Raw genomic sequence first — 16678 nt, 5'->3', positions numbered from 1 at the left:
CAGATATTGCCAGAGTTTGACATTACTTCAGGCACAGACAAAAGTCCGTCTTCTGGTTATATATAAACTATATATAAAATTCAAAATCTGTATCTATGAATACTAGTATGACAATTTTAACTGTTTGGGTTCTAGCATGTGGGGTTGGAATTTCTCAGTAGTGACTGGTGATTTTTGGACACCTTAACTTGAGACTTTCATAAAGTGTTAAAATCAACTCTTTGTCAGGCCCTTTATAAAGATGTTTCAAACTCTTTAGTGCCTAAAATCATTAATGTCTCTTGAAAAGGCTTGCTCTTATATTCCTATTCTCCAATTTAAAGTCAAAAGTAAGAGAAGCCAATTAAATGGCATATGCTCAGAAATACACAGATTGGTTCCAAGTCCTTTATTACAAAGATCAAAAGTTGCAATTACAATTTACAGACATGATTTAAAAGTTATTCACAGAGGGATACAAGAACAACTGATATACCCTAGAGAACCCATCAGAGATGGAAGGTGGGACAGATTAGTAGTTTACAATCTTTCAATAAATAAAGCAGAGATCTGGATCTATGTTTCCCTGTGCCTCTTAGCTGTAAACATTAGACATTACATGCTTAGCACCTTAAGTCATGATCCTGCAATGTGTACGCACACGTGTGCACTTACGCATTTTACTTACAACTTGACTGTTGTTTGCTCTCACATGCATGAGCATTTGCAGCATCTGGGCTTTCTTCATACATGAGGGTTTCTGGCTGCTATGAAAAAAGTCTGGAAGTTTTAGTACAGTGATCACACCTCAACATTTCTTTTGAAGGATTCTACTGATTTGAGCAATATTCCTTGTCTTAAAAAAAATAAATAAAAAAAAATAGAGGCTATCACCGGAATGATTCTCTATCAACTCAGAGAGCGTTAGGTGTGACCATTATATTTTGTTAGAGCAGTATACACACTCAAGATATGTATCAGCAACTTGAATAGATATGTAATTATGTTTAAGACCACAAATTTATTGCTTGTTTGTACATTTTGTTATGCTAATGGTTTTCATGGTAGCTTAGTTTTTTAGAAAAAAATCACTTCAGAAACCAGGGAACATAGCAAAAGAGTGACATTTTACCAAATCTCATTGAAATAGGAAAGCCAGTCACAGCATATTGTACAACATTAACAGAAAGAGAAGACTCAGTATGCCTAAGTCTCCCAATATGAAAATGCAACTTCAACAGTGCAGTAGCCACCATTCACCTAAATTTCCAAACATCCAAAACTTGCACTTCTGCTGTCTACCAAGACAAGACGTAGACAAACTGCACAATGGAGCATGTTTTGAGGACAACACAAATATAAAGACAGAAATCATCACTAATATGAAGTTACAGCTGAATCTTACTAATGCAAGGTATTTCACAAAGGGTATTATATCCAGTGATACTGCTTAGTAGGTATTATCCACATCTAGTTGGCACCAGTGTTTACCTTAACAAGGTGCCTGCAGAAATCACCACTGCAAAGATGAAGAGTACTGCAGATACCGTTGTAAGTTTACATACTGCAAGTAGCAAGTGTCAAGGTTTAATGGCACCTACTGTATTTATAATTTAGCATTTTATTTGGGCCATGTGGGACAAAGCAACTGGATAGTATGCCTTTGTTAAGGCTTTGTGCTGGTTTAAAGGTTGTGGGGTTTGTTTTTTAAATATTGTCCAGCAGTGTCCACTTTGTTCATCTTCAGTGGAACAGTTCTTTGTTGATCCACATAAGACTGCGTGTCTCATTGGGTTTGCATTCATACTCGATGCTACCAAAAGCGTTTCCCCATTGGCAATGATTTCGTTTGTGGTAGTCATAGAATTTGACTTGCCAGACTGTCTCAAAAGTGCCGATGTCACTAAACTGCAAAGAACAGGGAATAAAGTTGTTAGTGGACAGCTCAATTTTTTCCCCTCTCCCATGCAATATGCCCTCCAGCTAATCTGTACATGTGAAACACTAACGTAAGGCCAATTTCCAAAGGAGCTAAATCAAAGATTTTTCTCAAAATTGCCCTTGTATCCTTCTGGCAGTCTTTGGTGCCCACACAATCAATAGTACATTCAGGGCCAGATTCATCACTGTTTTGTTTCTTTGGCAATCATTTATGCTTGTGCAAGGTATGCAAAAATGAAAACCTTCTGACTAGGTACCATTTTATATCCACTTTCCATAGGTGCCAGTAACTGCTGGGGGAAAAAGCAGTGGAGAATCAGATTGGTAAATGCTTTAATTGAAAATCCTGCAACACTCAGTGAGATGATGAAAGCAGATGTTAATGCTATAAACATATTGTAGGAAATCTTTCACCCCTACATACGAAACATGGTTTTCCAGCATTGTGCAATGTGCTGTGTTTGCCTTCGGATCTGAGGTTAGTTGGTTACCAGTGTACTTTGATCTATATATGAAATTAATAGTAATTAACTTCCTCCTTTTTGCTTTGCTTGCTATCTTGAGTGCTACTTTTTTCATCTACGGTGCCATTCAGTCTTTAAATGAATGCATATTACTATGCAAGCTGTGGTTGTACTGTGTACTTCCCTTGGCCTCTATTCCACATTTTTATAACAAAGGAGAGAAGGTCCCAGTTACATTCTTCTACAATAACTGTTCACTGTGAAGTGCTTTTGAATACAGGGACAAGTGACACATTAGGAGATAGCAAAGTATTTTCTGGTGGTGGTTTAGCAGATAGCAAAGTATGAGCGATTTAATTCGTCCATTACAATGAAAGGGAATTACATTTCAATTTGTATTGGACTGACAAAACACTACTTTAAACATTTTACAGGCAGTCCCCGGGTTACGTACAAGATAGGGACTGTAGGTTTGTTCTTAAGTTGAATTTGTATGTAAGTCGGAACTGGCATCCAGATTCAGCCGCTGCTGAAACTGACCAGCGGCTGACTACAGGAAGCCCGAGGCAGAGTTGCTCTGCCCCGGGCTTCCTGGAATCAGGCGCTGATCAGTTTCAACAGCGGCTGAATCTGGATGCCTGGGACAGAGCAGCTGGGGTGCTGCCAGGTAGGTCCCCGCAGCGCTGCACCTCAGCACTGCGGGGACCAACCCGGCAGCACCCCAGCTGCTCTACCCCAGGCGTCGCGAGAAAAGCCTGGTCTGCTGGGGGAGCCCCCCCCCAGCAGACTAGGGAGACGCGGGCGGCGGGATGGCCGAAACGTGCCACGGTCCTGCTGCCCGCGTCCTCTGTGGCTTTGCTCCGCGTCTCCCTGGGTTTTCTCGCCCCCAGACGCGCCGCGGTCCTGCTGCCCGCGTCTTCCGCGGCTTTGCTCCGCGTCTCCCTGGTCTGCAGGGGGGGCTCCCCCAGCATACCAGGGAGACACGAAGCAGTTTCTCGCCCCGGAGGACGCGGGCGGCGGGACCGTGGCGCGTCTGGGCGGTCCCGCCACCCGTGTCCTCCGGGGCGAGAAAAGCCCCGTTCGTAACTACGGATCCGACACAAGTCGGATCCACGTAAGTCGGGGAATGCCTGTATTTAGAAATGAATACTGTAATAACTTGGCATTCCAGTTGTATGACATCTCATGACCCCCCGCTCCCCGAAGTGTTGCAAGACAGCAGTATAACAGCAGAATACACTTGCATGAGACACACCAGGATAGACTATCCTTTTAGTTGCACTGGTGCAAAGGTGGAATTACTTCCCGGACTTCATTCAGCTGCAGTCCCACAGATTTACGCCAGCGCAGATGACATCAGGACTTTGGATAGTGTCTTTAGAAATGCAAGTATGAGGGCTAGTATGCACCACTTGTATGCTCAAAAGCACATTGTGTTGGAGTATGTTATATTAGAAGTGCTGAAGTCAGTGCTACTGCAATGGAATAAGATTTTTTTTTTTAAAAAAAAGATCCTTTTTAAATATCCCTATTGTTCATTTTAATAGTGACTCTTCTCCATGTGACTATTTGCAGTCATACACTCAGAAGCTGACCTTTGATCATCTACATACTATAGTCACCACTGGAAAGTCATCATGTAAGTCCCTTCACAGAATGACTCTTTCAGCCAGCCCAAAGAAGCAGAAGCTCCTGTGTCTATACCTGACCAATTACAGCTTATTTCCAAGTCGGGTGGTTATTTTGCTGCTTCTTGCTGTGCGATTAGTAAGCTGCCACTGCTGAAGGGACATAGTTGTTATCTCACCCAACTTGTTGCTGCGGAAGGGACATCTTTTCAAAAGAGCTCTGCACTTCAATAGAAACAGGGCTGAAGCTCTAAGCCCTGGCAGATGCACCCTGTGAGGTTGAATCCCTGAGATGCCCCCCCCCCCCTTCTTAGTGCACAGAAGTCCCAACCCCACTGCAAGGCAGAGGTCCCAAGCTCCCTACCCTCGTCTAATGGGGAGAATGGGAAAGGCTCTGCAAGCTGCATGTGGCTCATGTGCCACAGTTTGGCCTCCCGAAATCTAGAAGTTAGATATTAAGTTACACAGACTGTAGTTACGGGTAAGTTATTTTACACTGGTGGCACAATTAACTTCATCTTTTTTAGCATGTGGTAAAATAAAAAATAAAAAAAATTAAAATAGAAGTCTACTTAGTTTAGTATAGTGCTCTGATAAGTGATTTCCCTGAATGGGTACCTAGAAGCCTCAGTAGAAAGATTTTACAATTTAGAGGACTACATATATCAAACCAGCATGTGTGTATATCAATATAAATGCCTCTAAACAGACCTGCAAGGTAATCACAAATCAGTATTGAAAATCACTTTGAATACATTTCAATCATTATTGAGATGTATTGACGGGTGTGTAACCCCTGCAGATAGAGATCACCACAATAATGTTAAATGCAACTGAAAATGTAGCCTGAGAATGCATCAGGATAGAGAGACCAGAGCTGCAGCTGGAGGTAAGGAGAAGAGTAGAAATTAACATTCTGGACAAGCTCTTCAACTGGTGTCTATGGAGTATGGGTAATTTATTCCAGCTCAGGATTTTCTCTACCCCCATCTTTATAGAGGTAGACAGTAAACAAGACGACTCCACCACAAACATCTACAAACCATAGACAATTTTTTTTTCCCCAAAGAGACCTGTGGAAATCTACTGCAGCTCTGATCTTCATACATTAAGTTGACAATTCAGCTGCTCCCATCTTTATTGTTTCACATTTAAATAACTGCTAGAGATTTGGTTGTTATACATCTGAGCAAGTAGTTGGAAATTGTACATGCCTTTGTGGTTTTCCTTCAATGCCAGGATAAACTCAAAAAAGTCATGGAGGTGACTTAATAAGCACTCAGTCCGGTTCTTTAGGATGAAAAGCATGTTTTTTATTTATTACCCCACTACTCAGATTCTGAGTTAGCTCAAGCTTGAGGAAACATCTACAGTAAACTTCTGATAATCCAGCACCTTTAGGACCCAGGGGGTGCCAGATTATCAGATTTGCTGGACTATTGGAAGGGGGGGCTATGAGGGGTCTGGGCTGGGGGGATGCCACCCCAGACCCCTCATAGCCCCCCCTTCCGATAGTCCGGCTCTGCCCCAGGCGTCCCTGATTCAGCCGCTGCTGGTCAGTTTCAGCAGCGGCTGAATTAGGGACACCTGCAGCAGAGCAGCTGGAGTGCTGTGGGGTTGGTCTGGTAGCGCCGACCCTTGGCACCGGGAGACCAATCTGGCAGCACCCCAGCTGCTCTTGGGGACGCCTGGGGCAGAGCAGCTGGGGTGCTGCCGGGTTGGTCCTGCAGCGCCGCTCCTCGGCGCTACTGGACCAACCCGGCAGCACCCCAGCTGCTCTGCCCCAGGTATCCCCAAGTCATCCGCTGCTGATACTGATCAACGACTGACTCCAGGAAGCCTGAGGCAGAGCTGCTCTGCCCCGGCTTCCTGGAGTCAGCCGCTGATCAGTTTCAACAGCGGCTGAATCCAGATGCCTGGGACAGAGCAGCTGGGGCGCTGCCGGGTTGGTCTGGTAGCGCCAACCCTTGGTGCTGCGAGACCAACCTGGCAAGCACCCCAGCTGCTCTGTCCCAGGTGTCCCCAAGTCAGCTGCTGCTGAAACTGATCAGGGGCTGATTCCAGGAAGCCCGGGGCAGAGCAGCTCTGCCTCCAGCTTCCTGGAGTCAGCCGCTGATCAGTTTCAGCAGCGGCTGAATCAAGGACAGCTGGGGTGCTGCCGGGTTAGTCCCGCAGCCCCGAGGGGCAGCACTACAGGACCAACCCAGCAGTGCCCCAACTGCTCTGCCCCGGCTTTCCCGATTGAGACGCTGGTCAGTTTTAGCAGCAGCTGAATCAGGGAAGCTGGGGGCAGAGCAGCTCCAATGGTCCGGCTGCCCGGAGCACTTTTGGGTTCCTGATGGTGCCGGACCATCAGGAGTCCTGGACCATCAGATGCCAGACCACTGGAGTTTTACTGTAGTTCACATTGGGTGTCCTAAGAGGCTTAACAAAAATTATTATGCTCCTTCACATACCTATACTTATATTAATGGTAGTACAGATTGAATCTCTCTAGTCCAGCACTCTCTGGTCTGGAAACATCTGTGGTCTAGCATGGATAAGGGGGAAGCAGTAGACGTAGTGTAGCTAGACTTTAGTAAGCATATCTTTGATACAGTCTTCTATGACCTTATCAATAAACTACGGAACAACTTAGATGGGACTACTATAAGGTGGGTGCATAACAGATTGGATAACCATTCTTCAAGAGTAATTAATAATGGTTCAGCATCATGCTGGAAGGGCATGACAAGTGGGGTTCTGCAGGATTCAGTTTTGGGATCTGTTCTGTTCAATATCTTCAACTATTCTGATATTGGCATAGAATATGCTTATTAAGTTTTAGATGATACCAAGGTAGGAGGGATTGCAAATGCTCTGGAGGATAGGGTCATAATTCAAAATGATCTAGACAAACGGGAGAAATGGTCTGAAGTAAATAGGATGAAGTTTAGTAAGGAGAAATGCAAAGTATGCCACTTTGTTCCTTCGTATCAGTTTCACACACACACAATGGGAAAGGACAGTCTAGGAAAGAATACTGAAGAAACAATCTAGGAATCATACGGGACCACAAATTAAACATGAATCAGTGTATCACTTCTGGAGGAAAAAAAGCAGTAAACATGATTCTGGCATGCATTAACCAGAGCATTGTGAATAAGACAAGTAGTAATTCTTCTACTCTGCATCGATTAGGACTCAATTAGAGCATTGTGACCAGAACTGGTCATCACATTTCAGGAAAGATGGAGAAATTGGAGAGGATCCAGAGAAGAGAAACACAAATGTTTAAAGGTCTAGAAAACATGACCTAAGAGGGAAGACTGAAAAAACTTCGGGCTGTTTAGCCTGGAAAAGGGAAGACTAAGAGGTAACATGTAAGCAGCTTTCAAGTACCTAAAAAGGTATCACAAGGGAGGCAGGAGAAAAATTGTTCTCCTTGGACTCTGACGAGAGGACAAGAAGCAATGGGCTTATATTGCAGCAAGGGATGTTTAGGATAGACAGCTTCCTAACTGTCAGGGTGGTTAAGCACTGGAATAAATTGCCTAGGGAGGTTGTAGAATCTCCATCATTGGACATATTTAAGATCAGGGATGATCTAGATCAGTGGTCCCCAACCTTTCTGAGACCAATAGCACATTCATGTTTTCAGAAGAGCGTGGCAGGTGCCAACAATTTTTCAAGGCTTATTTTGTATTTGTACATTAAATACAAAAATCATATTTAATATATGAATCCATAAGATAAAAAAGGTAATTTTACATGTTAAAGGTATTAAATTATTCAGCAATTATTCTTTCACCTTACCATGTGAATTTGCTATTTTCATATTAAAAATGAATTGGATAAATTTGATAGAAACTTAATTTAGTCAGATAATTTTTATGTTAATTATATTTTAATTCATTTTTAAACAAAAATATGCATTAATAAAAAGGGGGGATGTCCAAATGTTGTTGAGCAAAAAAGGCACCCTTCCCCCCAAAAATATCCTGGCACCTTTAAATCTCACTCCCCATCCCCACTATGTCTCCTCCCCTTGCTCCATCAGCTCCCCTGGTACCTGCTGCCCCCCAACCTGATTCCTGCCCTTCTCACTGTCCTCAGCCCTCCTGAGACCTGCTCCCCTCCACCAGCCCTTCTCTCCCCCCTATGCCCACTCCTCCAGTAGCTCCACTCTGATCACGTGAGCTACCCCTCCTCACCCCCTCTTCTAACACCTCCCTCTACACACCTGCCCTGACTCTCTCTTCTGGTGCTGGTCCCTCCCCTGCAGGTGTCTGCCCTTCTGCTTCACCCCCAGAATCCCCTGGCACCTGCACGTTCCCTTACCCCTGCACCCTCCTGGTGCCTCTCCCTTCCCTCACTGCCTCTGATGCCTACCCCCTCACCATCCTCTGCCCCGTTCCCCTCATGCCCCTGTGCCCTCACACGACTTGCTCCATCCCTACCTTCCTCATGTCCACCCCTTCTTTCAAGCCTTCTCCCAGCACCTCCCCACTCTAGCCCCAACGCCCTTACTCTCTCCTTTCTCAGCATCCCCCTATCCCCCCTCCCCTCCTGCCCTTTTCCTCATTGTCTCCACTTACCCTCCCACCACCGGCATTTGACTCTCCTCCACCCTGTCCCTTGGTGCCTTCCCCCTTTCTTTTCCTGACCTGCTCTCCTCCCATCAGCACAAGCCCCTTCCTCTCCCACCCTTTCCCCCTATTCTTCCCCTTCCCTCCCCTCCGCCTTCCAGTTTGCAGGGCTGGAGTCTGTTGCAATCGGGCCCCAGAAGTCCCTGCAGCCCAGGCTCCAGACCACGTGCTGGACCTGGGCCACTCGGCGTTCACAGCCCTGGCCCATCACAACACGACCACCCCGCCAGGTGCACTCACTGCCATCCCACCTCTAGCCAGGCTCTGCTCCCCCATACCCCACTCGGCACATCTCCTTCCTCCGATCCACAGCTGACCGTTTTAAAAAATGGCGCCGCAATGCCACACCGACATGGCACCCACCCCCTCCAGTGCGCCGCATGTGACTTCACCCCCAGTGCAGCTCTGGCTCCACCCGGGTTGACAGCACATGCTCGTGCCTCTCGCAGCCATGCCTGCTTTCCCTTCCCCTGGCCCGGCACCTTCTCCGGCCGGGGTCAGCTTGCCAGCCTCCTTGTCGGAGTCCCTCAGGCCAGTGGGGTTTTCTGGCAAGGCCATAAGTGCCGGCAGCGCCTCTACTGGCTCGGGTGCAGGAGTGTGGAGCCCGGTGGCTCTGTCCTGCCGGGCCAGTCCGCCCCTGCATTAGGGTGTGCCTAACGCAGACTAGGCGGGAGCACATAAATGCCCCGGTGGGTGCCATGGTGCCTACAGGCACCGCATTGGGGACCACGGACCTAGATGGTACTTGAACCTACCATGAAGGCAGGAGACTAGACTTAATGACCAGGGGCCTTTTCATTTCTAGTGTCCTAGTTAGTCAGATACCATAAGAACGTCAGACCAAAGGTCCATCCAGCCCAGGACCCTATCTGTCAACAGTGGCCAATGCCAGCTGTCCCAGAGGAAGTGAATAAACAGCTACTGATCAAGCCATCTCTCTCCTGTCATCCATCTCCTCCCTCTGACAAACAGAAGCCAGGGGCACCACTCCTTACCCCTACTGGCTAATAGCCATTAATGGACTTAACCTCCATGAATTTATCTAGTTCTCTTTTAAACCCTGTTATAGTCCTAGCCTTCACAACCTCCTCAGGCAAGGAGTTCCACAGATTGACTATGCACTGTGTGAAAAAGAACTTCTTTTATTTGTTTTAAACTTGCTGCCCATTAGTTTCATTTGGTGGCCCCCAGTTCTTATATTATGGGAACAAGTAAATAACTTTTCCTTATTCACTTTCTCCACACCACTCATGATTTTATAGACCTCTATCCTATCCCCCCTTAGTCTCCTCTTTTCCAGGCTGAAAAGTCCCAGTCTCTAATCTCTCCTCATATGGGACCAGTTCCAAACCCCTAATCATTTTGGTTGCCCTTCTCTGAACCTTTTCTAATGCCAGTGTATCTTTTTTTGAGATGAGGAGACCACATCTCTACGCAGTTTTCAAGATGTGGGCGTACCATGGATTTATATAAGGGCAATAAGACATTCTCCATCTTATTCTCTATCCCTTTTTTAATGATTCCTAACATCCTGTTTGCTTTTTTGACTGCCGCTGCACACTGCGTGGACATCTTCAGAAAACTATCCACGATGACCCCAAGATCTCTTTCCTGATTAGCTGTAGCTAAATTAGCCCCCCTCCCATCATATTATACGGATAGTTGGGTTTTTTTTTTCCAAATGTGCATTACTTACATTTATCCACATTAAATTTCATTTGCCGTTTTGTTGCCCACTCACTCAGTTTGGTGAGATCTTTTTGAAGTTCTTCACAATCTGCTTTAGTCTTAACTACCTTGAGCAGTTTAGTATCATCTGCAAACTTTATCACCTCACTGTTTACCCCTTTCTCCAGATCATTTATGAATAAGATGAATAGGATTGGTCCTAGGACTGACCCCTGGGGAACACCACTAGTTACCCCTCTCTATTCGGAAAATTTACCATTTATTTCTACCCTTTGTTTCCTGACTTTTTAATCAGTTCTCAGTCCATGAAAGGATCTGCCCTCTTATCCCATGACAGCTTAATTTACGTAAGAGCCTTTGGTGAGGGACCTTGTCAAAGGCTTTCTGGAAATCTAAGTACACTATATCTACTGGATCCCTCTTGTCCACATGTTTGTTGACCCCTTCAAAGAACTCTAATAGATTAGTAAGACATGATTTCCCTTTACAGAAACCATATTAACTTTTGCCCAACAATTTATGTTCTTCTATGTGTCTGACAATTCTATTCTTTACTATTGTTTCAACTAATTTGCTAGGTGCTGATGTTAGACTTACCAGTCTGTAATTGCCAGGATTGCCTCTAGAGCCCTTTTTAAATATTGGCATCACATTAGCTATCTTCCAGTCGTTGGGTACAGAAGCGGATTTAAAGGATAGGTTACAAACCATAGTTAATAGTTCCGCAATTTCACATTTGAGTTCTTTCAATACTCTTGGGTGAATACCGTCTGGTCCCGGTGACTTGTTACTGTTAAGTTTATCAATTAATTCCAAAACCTCCTCTAATGACACCTCAGTCTATGACAAGTCCTCAGATTTGTCACCTACAAAGGACGGGTCAGGTTTGGGAATCTCCCTAACATCCTCAGTGGTGAGCACTGAAGCAAAGAATTCATTTAGTTTCTCCACAATGACTTTATCATCTTTAAGTGCTCCTTTTGTATCTTGATTGTCCAGGGCCACCACAGGTTGTTTAGCAGGCTTCCTTCTTCTGATGTACTTAAAAAAACATTTTGTTATTACCTTCTGAGTTTTTGGCTAGCTGTTCTTCAAACTCCTTTTTGGCTTTTCTTATTACATTTTTACACTTAATTTGGCAGTGTTTATGTTCCTTTCTATTTACCTCACTAGGATTTGACTTCCACATTTTAAAAGATGCCTTTTTCATCTCTCACTGCTTTTTTTACATGGTGAAGCCATGGTGGCTCTTTTTTAGGTCTTTCACTATGTATTTTAATTTGGGATATACATTTAAGTGGAGCCTCTATTATGGTGTCTTTGAAAAGCATCCATGCAGCTTGCAGGGATTTTACTTTTAATTTCTGTTTAACTAACTTCCTCATTTTTGTGCATTTTCCCTTTCTGAAATTAAGTGCCACAGTGTTGGGCTGCTGAGGTGTTCTTCCTACCACAGGAATGTTAAATGTTATTATATTATGGTCACTATTTCCAAGTGATCCTGTTATAGTTACCTCTTGGACCAGATCCTGTGTGCCACTCAGGACTCAATTGAGAATTGCCTCTCCCCTTGTGGGTTCCTGTACCAGCTGCTCCAAGAAGTAGTTGTTTAAGGTATCAATAAATTTTTTCTCTGCATCTCATCCTGAGGTGACATGTACTCAGTCACTATGGGCATAGTTGAAATTCCCCACTATTATTAAGTTCTTTATTTTGATAGCCTCTCTGATCTCCCTTCGCATTTCATAGTCACTATTACTGTCCTGGTCAAGTGGTTGATAATAGATCCCTACTGTTATATTGTTAATGAGCAGGGAATTACTATCCATAGAGAGCCTATGGAACATGTTGATTCATTTAAGATTTTTACTTCATGTGAAAGAAAATTTAGAATCAAATGTACGGTAGTGCCACTCCCCTATCCGCATAACCTGTTCTGTTTTTCTGATATATTTTGTACCCCGAAATGATTGTGTCCCATTGTTGGTCCTCACTCCACCAGATTTCTGTGATGCCTAATATATCAGTATCCTCCTTGAACATGAGGCACTCTAGTTTACCCATCTTATTCTTTAGACTTCTAGCATTTGTATACAAGCACTTTAAAAACTTGTTACTGTTTGTCTGCCCTTTTCTGACGTGTCATTCTTTTTTATGTGAATGTTTGTCTGATCTGGCCCCTTCTTTATCCTCTTTCATCCTCTCCTCCTCACTAAAACCTATACAATTGCTATCAATAGAGTCTCCTCTAAGAGATGTCTCTGTCTGATCCCCATGCTCCTCTGTACCAATCAGCTTTCCCCCCATCTCTTAGTTTAAAAAGGTCACAGAGCAGTTTTTAATGTTAAGTGCCAGCAGCCTGGATCCACTTTGGTTTAGGTGGAGCCCATCCTTTCTGTACAGGCTCCTCCTATCCCAAAAGTTTACCCAGTTCCTTATAAATCTAAACTCCTCCTCCCTACATCATTGTCTCATCCATGCATTGAGACTCTGAAGCTCTGCCTGCCTACCTGGCCCTGTGCGTGGAACCGGAAGCACTGCTGAGAACGCCACTATAGAGGTCCACTTACCGTCAAGTCTGTCCTGGATTTCAGTGTTCTGTGCTGTTTAGCTCTAATTTACTCCTAAATGTCTTCTAAGAGCCTAATAAACAGTGAAAGTGCTCATAGTGATGCTAGACCAGGGTGGACAAATACTGGCTCATTGGCCAGAACTGGTCTGCCAGGGTTAGTCCCTGGCAAGCCCCCCGCCAGTGGTATTTGCCCGTGCCTCTGCAGGTATGGGGGAAATTGCAGCTCCTGTTCACTGCAGATCACCATTCCCAGTGAATGGGAGCTGCAATCACCCATACCTGATAAATATAGCAGCAGCAGCTGCCCACTGGGAGAACTCCCACTGTTATAGTGCCCACCTCTGTGCTAGACAATATTGACCTTCCATGGTCTGGTACATTCTCTGGTTGGGCACTGGTCAAGTCCCACTGGTGCAGGACTACAGAGGTTCAAGCTGCAGTAATGAATATCCCTAGGGAATGAGTTTGGCTTCTGATTTCTAGTAGACTAAGCTAGTGCCAAGCTAAAACTCTCAACTTTCAAGTGTACTATTTCCCCCCCAAAATGTAGTGAAGAACAAAACTACCAGGATGTCTTTGTCCACTTTTTCCCCTCCTATGTACAATAAAATAGTTGGAACTTACTGAGAATTGTCAGATTCCCTACTGATGTGTAAATACAATTATTTAGCATTCAGGTGAGCCAGAAAAATCAAGACACCTCCACCCTACTCTCAACTACTTAGCACATTTTAACCTAAGCCAAAAAACTTAGACAAAGCATGAAATGGAATGGTCTACCTCACTCCATATCCTGTAGTTGTAACTGTTGATACTGATTCTTTTATTTGCACTATTGAGGCCCTAACATTCTAGTATCCAATCACAGCAGACTCTTCAGACATGGTTATTATTAGAAGTGGAAGCAGTGTTTGCTTCACATTTGCCATAGCTATTTGTCTAGAAACAGGTACAACATGCATAATAGCACTCCTTTTCCCTAGTCTTTTTACATTCCTGCACTTGGATAATATTGGGGGCAGGGGCTGGTAACACCACCTATTGTAGAGGTTGCCCAACATTTTCCATGACAAGACCCCATGTTTAATTGCTCACAACGTTGCCAAACTTTAATCATCGCTTCATAGGAGTGCCAAATAATTCTAGAAGTTAGTATGTAAAATACAGACAGGATATTACCTGAAATATAAAGCCTCTCCTGAAGTATATTATTTTGACTCCATTTGCTTCCATCTAGGAGTCTAGACCTAGATATGCAAAACGTAAGAGCAGCCAGATTGGACCCAGCATAGCAAAATAAAGCCCTCACCCTGCAGTCATGCTAAATTATATATGTTTGTAGTTCCAGTGGATTCAGAAGGTGAAATGCCATAAAATTCAGCTAATACATAAATACTTTCAGCACTGGCACCTATGAACCTGAGCCCAGGGTGAGACCCCCATTGACTTTAACCTAGGTACAAAGGCTGGGTACTTTCTGTGGATGGGAGAGCAACTTAGGAGGAAAATCAATTTTATTAAAGACAAATGAGTGTGTGTGTTATACCAGTGTCTGCATGGAACGTGGAGAGAAAGAACAGTGTGGTCTTTGAAACATGCTTTGCTAGCTCTGGAGCTGCTCAACGAATTGAGTGAGCCATGAGGTCAGATCAGGTCTTCCCTCTGAAGTACCGCTCAGTGAGACTGGCAAGTTCAGGGTCACAGATGTTACAGTGGCTCAAGCAATAGAGGTTTCAGTGTGTGCAATGGCCTCTTTCACAGTGTGCAAGGGTATCACATGCAACATCTTAACAGCTGTACATTAAAACAAACAACGACTGGGATTTACAAACTGACAACCCTCTCTAGGTCTTACCCATTTACTAGCTACCAGAATCGCACACCCTCCCCTGATCTCATTCAGTTCAGTTCTCATTCCATTATCTCCCTTGCCTCCATACACACTATAGTGTCCAGTGTGTGCTGCCATGCCCAGAGGGACGGTACCTGTATGTTGACCTGTAAAGGCTGTCTTTGCCCACTTTTGGTATGAGGCACTCCTTCTGTATCATAGACTCCAGTGTAACAGACGACCTGGGGATCTCTTGATTTCTCTTCCAAGGGGACAGTCACTCCTCCAATACCCATGGTCCTGAAACAGACAGGCCTGAAGCAGCTTGGAACAGTCTTTATCCCCAACAGAGTTACAAACACGTGCCCTTCTCACCCAGGCGGATGGCACTGACACAAAGGTGGCATGCCCAGACACTGCACACAAACACCCGGGAGGGGTGGAGTCACTCCTGAGCTTTCAGACCAATTATATTCCATGCAGAAAAACACAGAAACATTGCAGAGGCCTATTTTCTGGCAGGCTAAAACAGCACATAATAAAATTTGTTCTGACGACTCATTTTGGCAGATGGTGCAGCAGGCTGAGCACTCACCCAGAGAGCAAACCTATCTGCATTCAAAGGTAAAGATTTGCTTTGTCTCTGTTGGGCTATAATCCTTCTAATGGGCTTCCCCGCTTGGCTATCCCTTCATTTCCAGCCAAAAGCAGCACCTATCCCCCACTCTCCCAATCTCTTCTTCCATCCCCATTTGGGAGCTGCCCAAGAATTGCAGAGCCTTATGGCCAGAGCTACAACCTCTTCGCCTTCCAGAGCAAAGGAAGGGAGGAAGAGGAGGGGGGCGAGACAATCAATAAGGAAATAGTAAAAACCAGGGGCGTTCCTTAATTGAGGTGAGAATTTTTCCCTCTCTAGGGAACGAGGATGCAGCTCTTCGGAAAGAACTCCCTCCCCCCATCTCCACCCTTTGCAGCGATCCCGGGTAATTACAAAGGGAGGATGCTGATGCAGCAGCCAGGGAAAGCTCCACACAGGCACAGAGCCCGAGGAGAGGGGAAAACAATGGAAATCCCACGCTGTCCGCCTGCCAGGAAAAAATATTAAGACGCCTAAATATAGCCCGTGGGCCGGGGCGGGGAGCAGACACAGCCCTGCAGTGCGGTGCACTTACGTGGCATGCACGACCCCTGGCTTGAGCACCACCTCCACCGTGTACTTGGCCCCGGTCAGCAGCTTGATGGTCCTGTTCTGGTCGAACCTCTGCCCGTCCACCTTGAAATAGACCGGCCCGTCGTTCGGCTGGATCTTGAGAGAGACATTGATTTTCACCAGCGTAGGGATCTCTCCCATGGTTTCCAGCGGCCGGGGCTGTGCGGCTGCCCAGAGCTGGCGAGAGGAAGGGGAGGGGCCGCGTCAGACCCGAGCCAGCCCAGCCCTTCCCAAGAGCAGCTGATGAATGTTTCTCATCATAAGGGAGCAGCTGCGCTGTGGCTCCCCCCGCCCCGCCGGATCCCGGCGCAGCGCGATGGGAGCCATTTGCAGCTGTTCCCATTTCAACCCGCTTCCAGGGGATTAAGCCGGCCCTGATTGCACCCGCCCTAATCCCCTTTTTCTGCGGGGGGGCAGGCCATCCCCCCCCCCCCCCCCAGCGAGCACCCGCGCGAGGCAGAGCGACCCCACCGGGAGGGGGAGGCAAAGGGAAGGTCTCTCCTGCCTAAAGCCAGCGGTGGGGGCGCTCTCCGAAGGGGGAGGGGCTGAGTCCGGGGATGCACTCCCAGGCGGCCTGCACAATAGCCCGGCGATGGGTAAATCCGCGGGGGACAAGCGCTGGGGCCTGCCGGCCAGAGGGCAGGGTCGCGCGTCCTGCAAAGAGCCGGGCAGATGGCGCTCGCGGTGTTAGAGCGACCCAGCGGCTGCTGCAAGGGTCTTGGGCAGAGCTGCGCCC

At 45.9% G+C, this 16678-nt stretch overlaps 1 protein-coding gene across 1 annotated transcript; it reads right to left on the bottom strand.

Annotated features, from left to right (window-relative positions):
- Positions 1–373: 373 nt before the first annotated feature.
- On the bottom strand, positions 374–16236 carry CNRIP1 (cannabinoid receptor interacting protein 1). The gene is made up of 3 exons (XM_006114104.5): positions 15905–16236; positions 14888–15032; positions 374–1887 (listed from the first exon to the last, which is right to left on the bottom strand). Exons 1-3 carry the CDS (start codon positions 16081–16083, stop codon positions 1723–1725), a joined length of 489 nt encoding a protein of 162 aa, XP_006114166.1. The 5' UTR covers positions 16084–16236; the 3' UTR covers positions 374–1722.
- Positions 16237–16678: the final 442 nt, after the last annotated feature.

This window comes from Pelodiscus sinensis, chromosome 3 (genome assembly GCF_052426305.1).
Source record: "Pelodiscus sinensis isolate ZL-2025 chromosome 3, ASM5242630v1, whole genome shotgun sequence".
NCBI lineage: Eukaryota > Metazoa > Chordata > Testudines > Trionychidae > Pelodiscus > Pelodiscus sinensis.
Note: the sequence above shows the minus strand (reverse complement) of the source record. Positions and strands in the feature narration are given on the sequence as shown.

Coding starts and splice junctions, on each gene's coding strand:
- CNRIP1 (XM_006114104.5), bottom strand. CDS start 16,083: ATGGGAGAGATCCCTACGCTGGTGAAAATCAATGTCTCTCTCAAGATC. Junction 15,033..15,904: donor CCAGGGGTCGTGCATGCCAC/GTAAGTGCACCG, acceptor TGTCTGTTTCAG/GACCATGGGTATTGGAGGAG. Junction 1,888..14,887: donor CTTTACAGGTCAACATACAG/GTACCGTCCCTC, acceptor TGTTCTTTGCAG/TTTAGTGACATCGGCACTTT.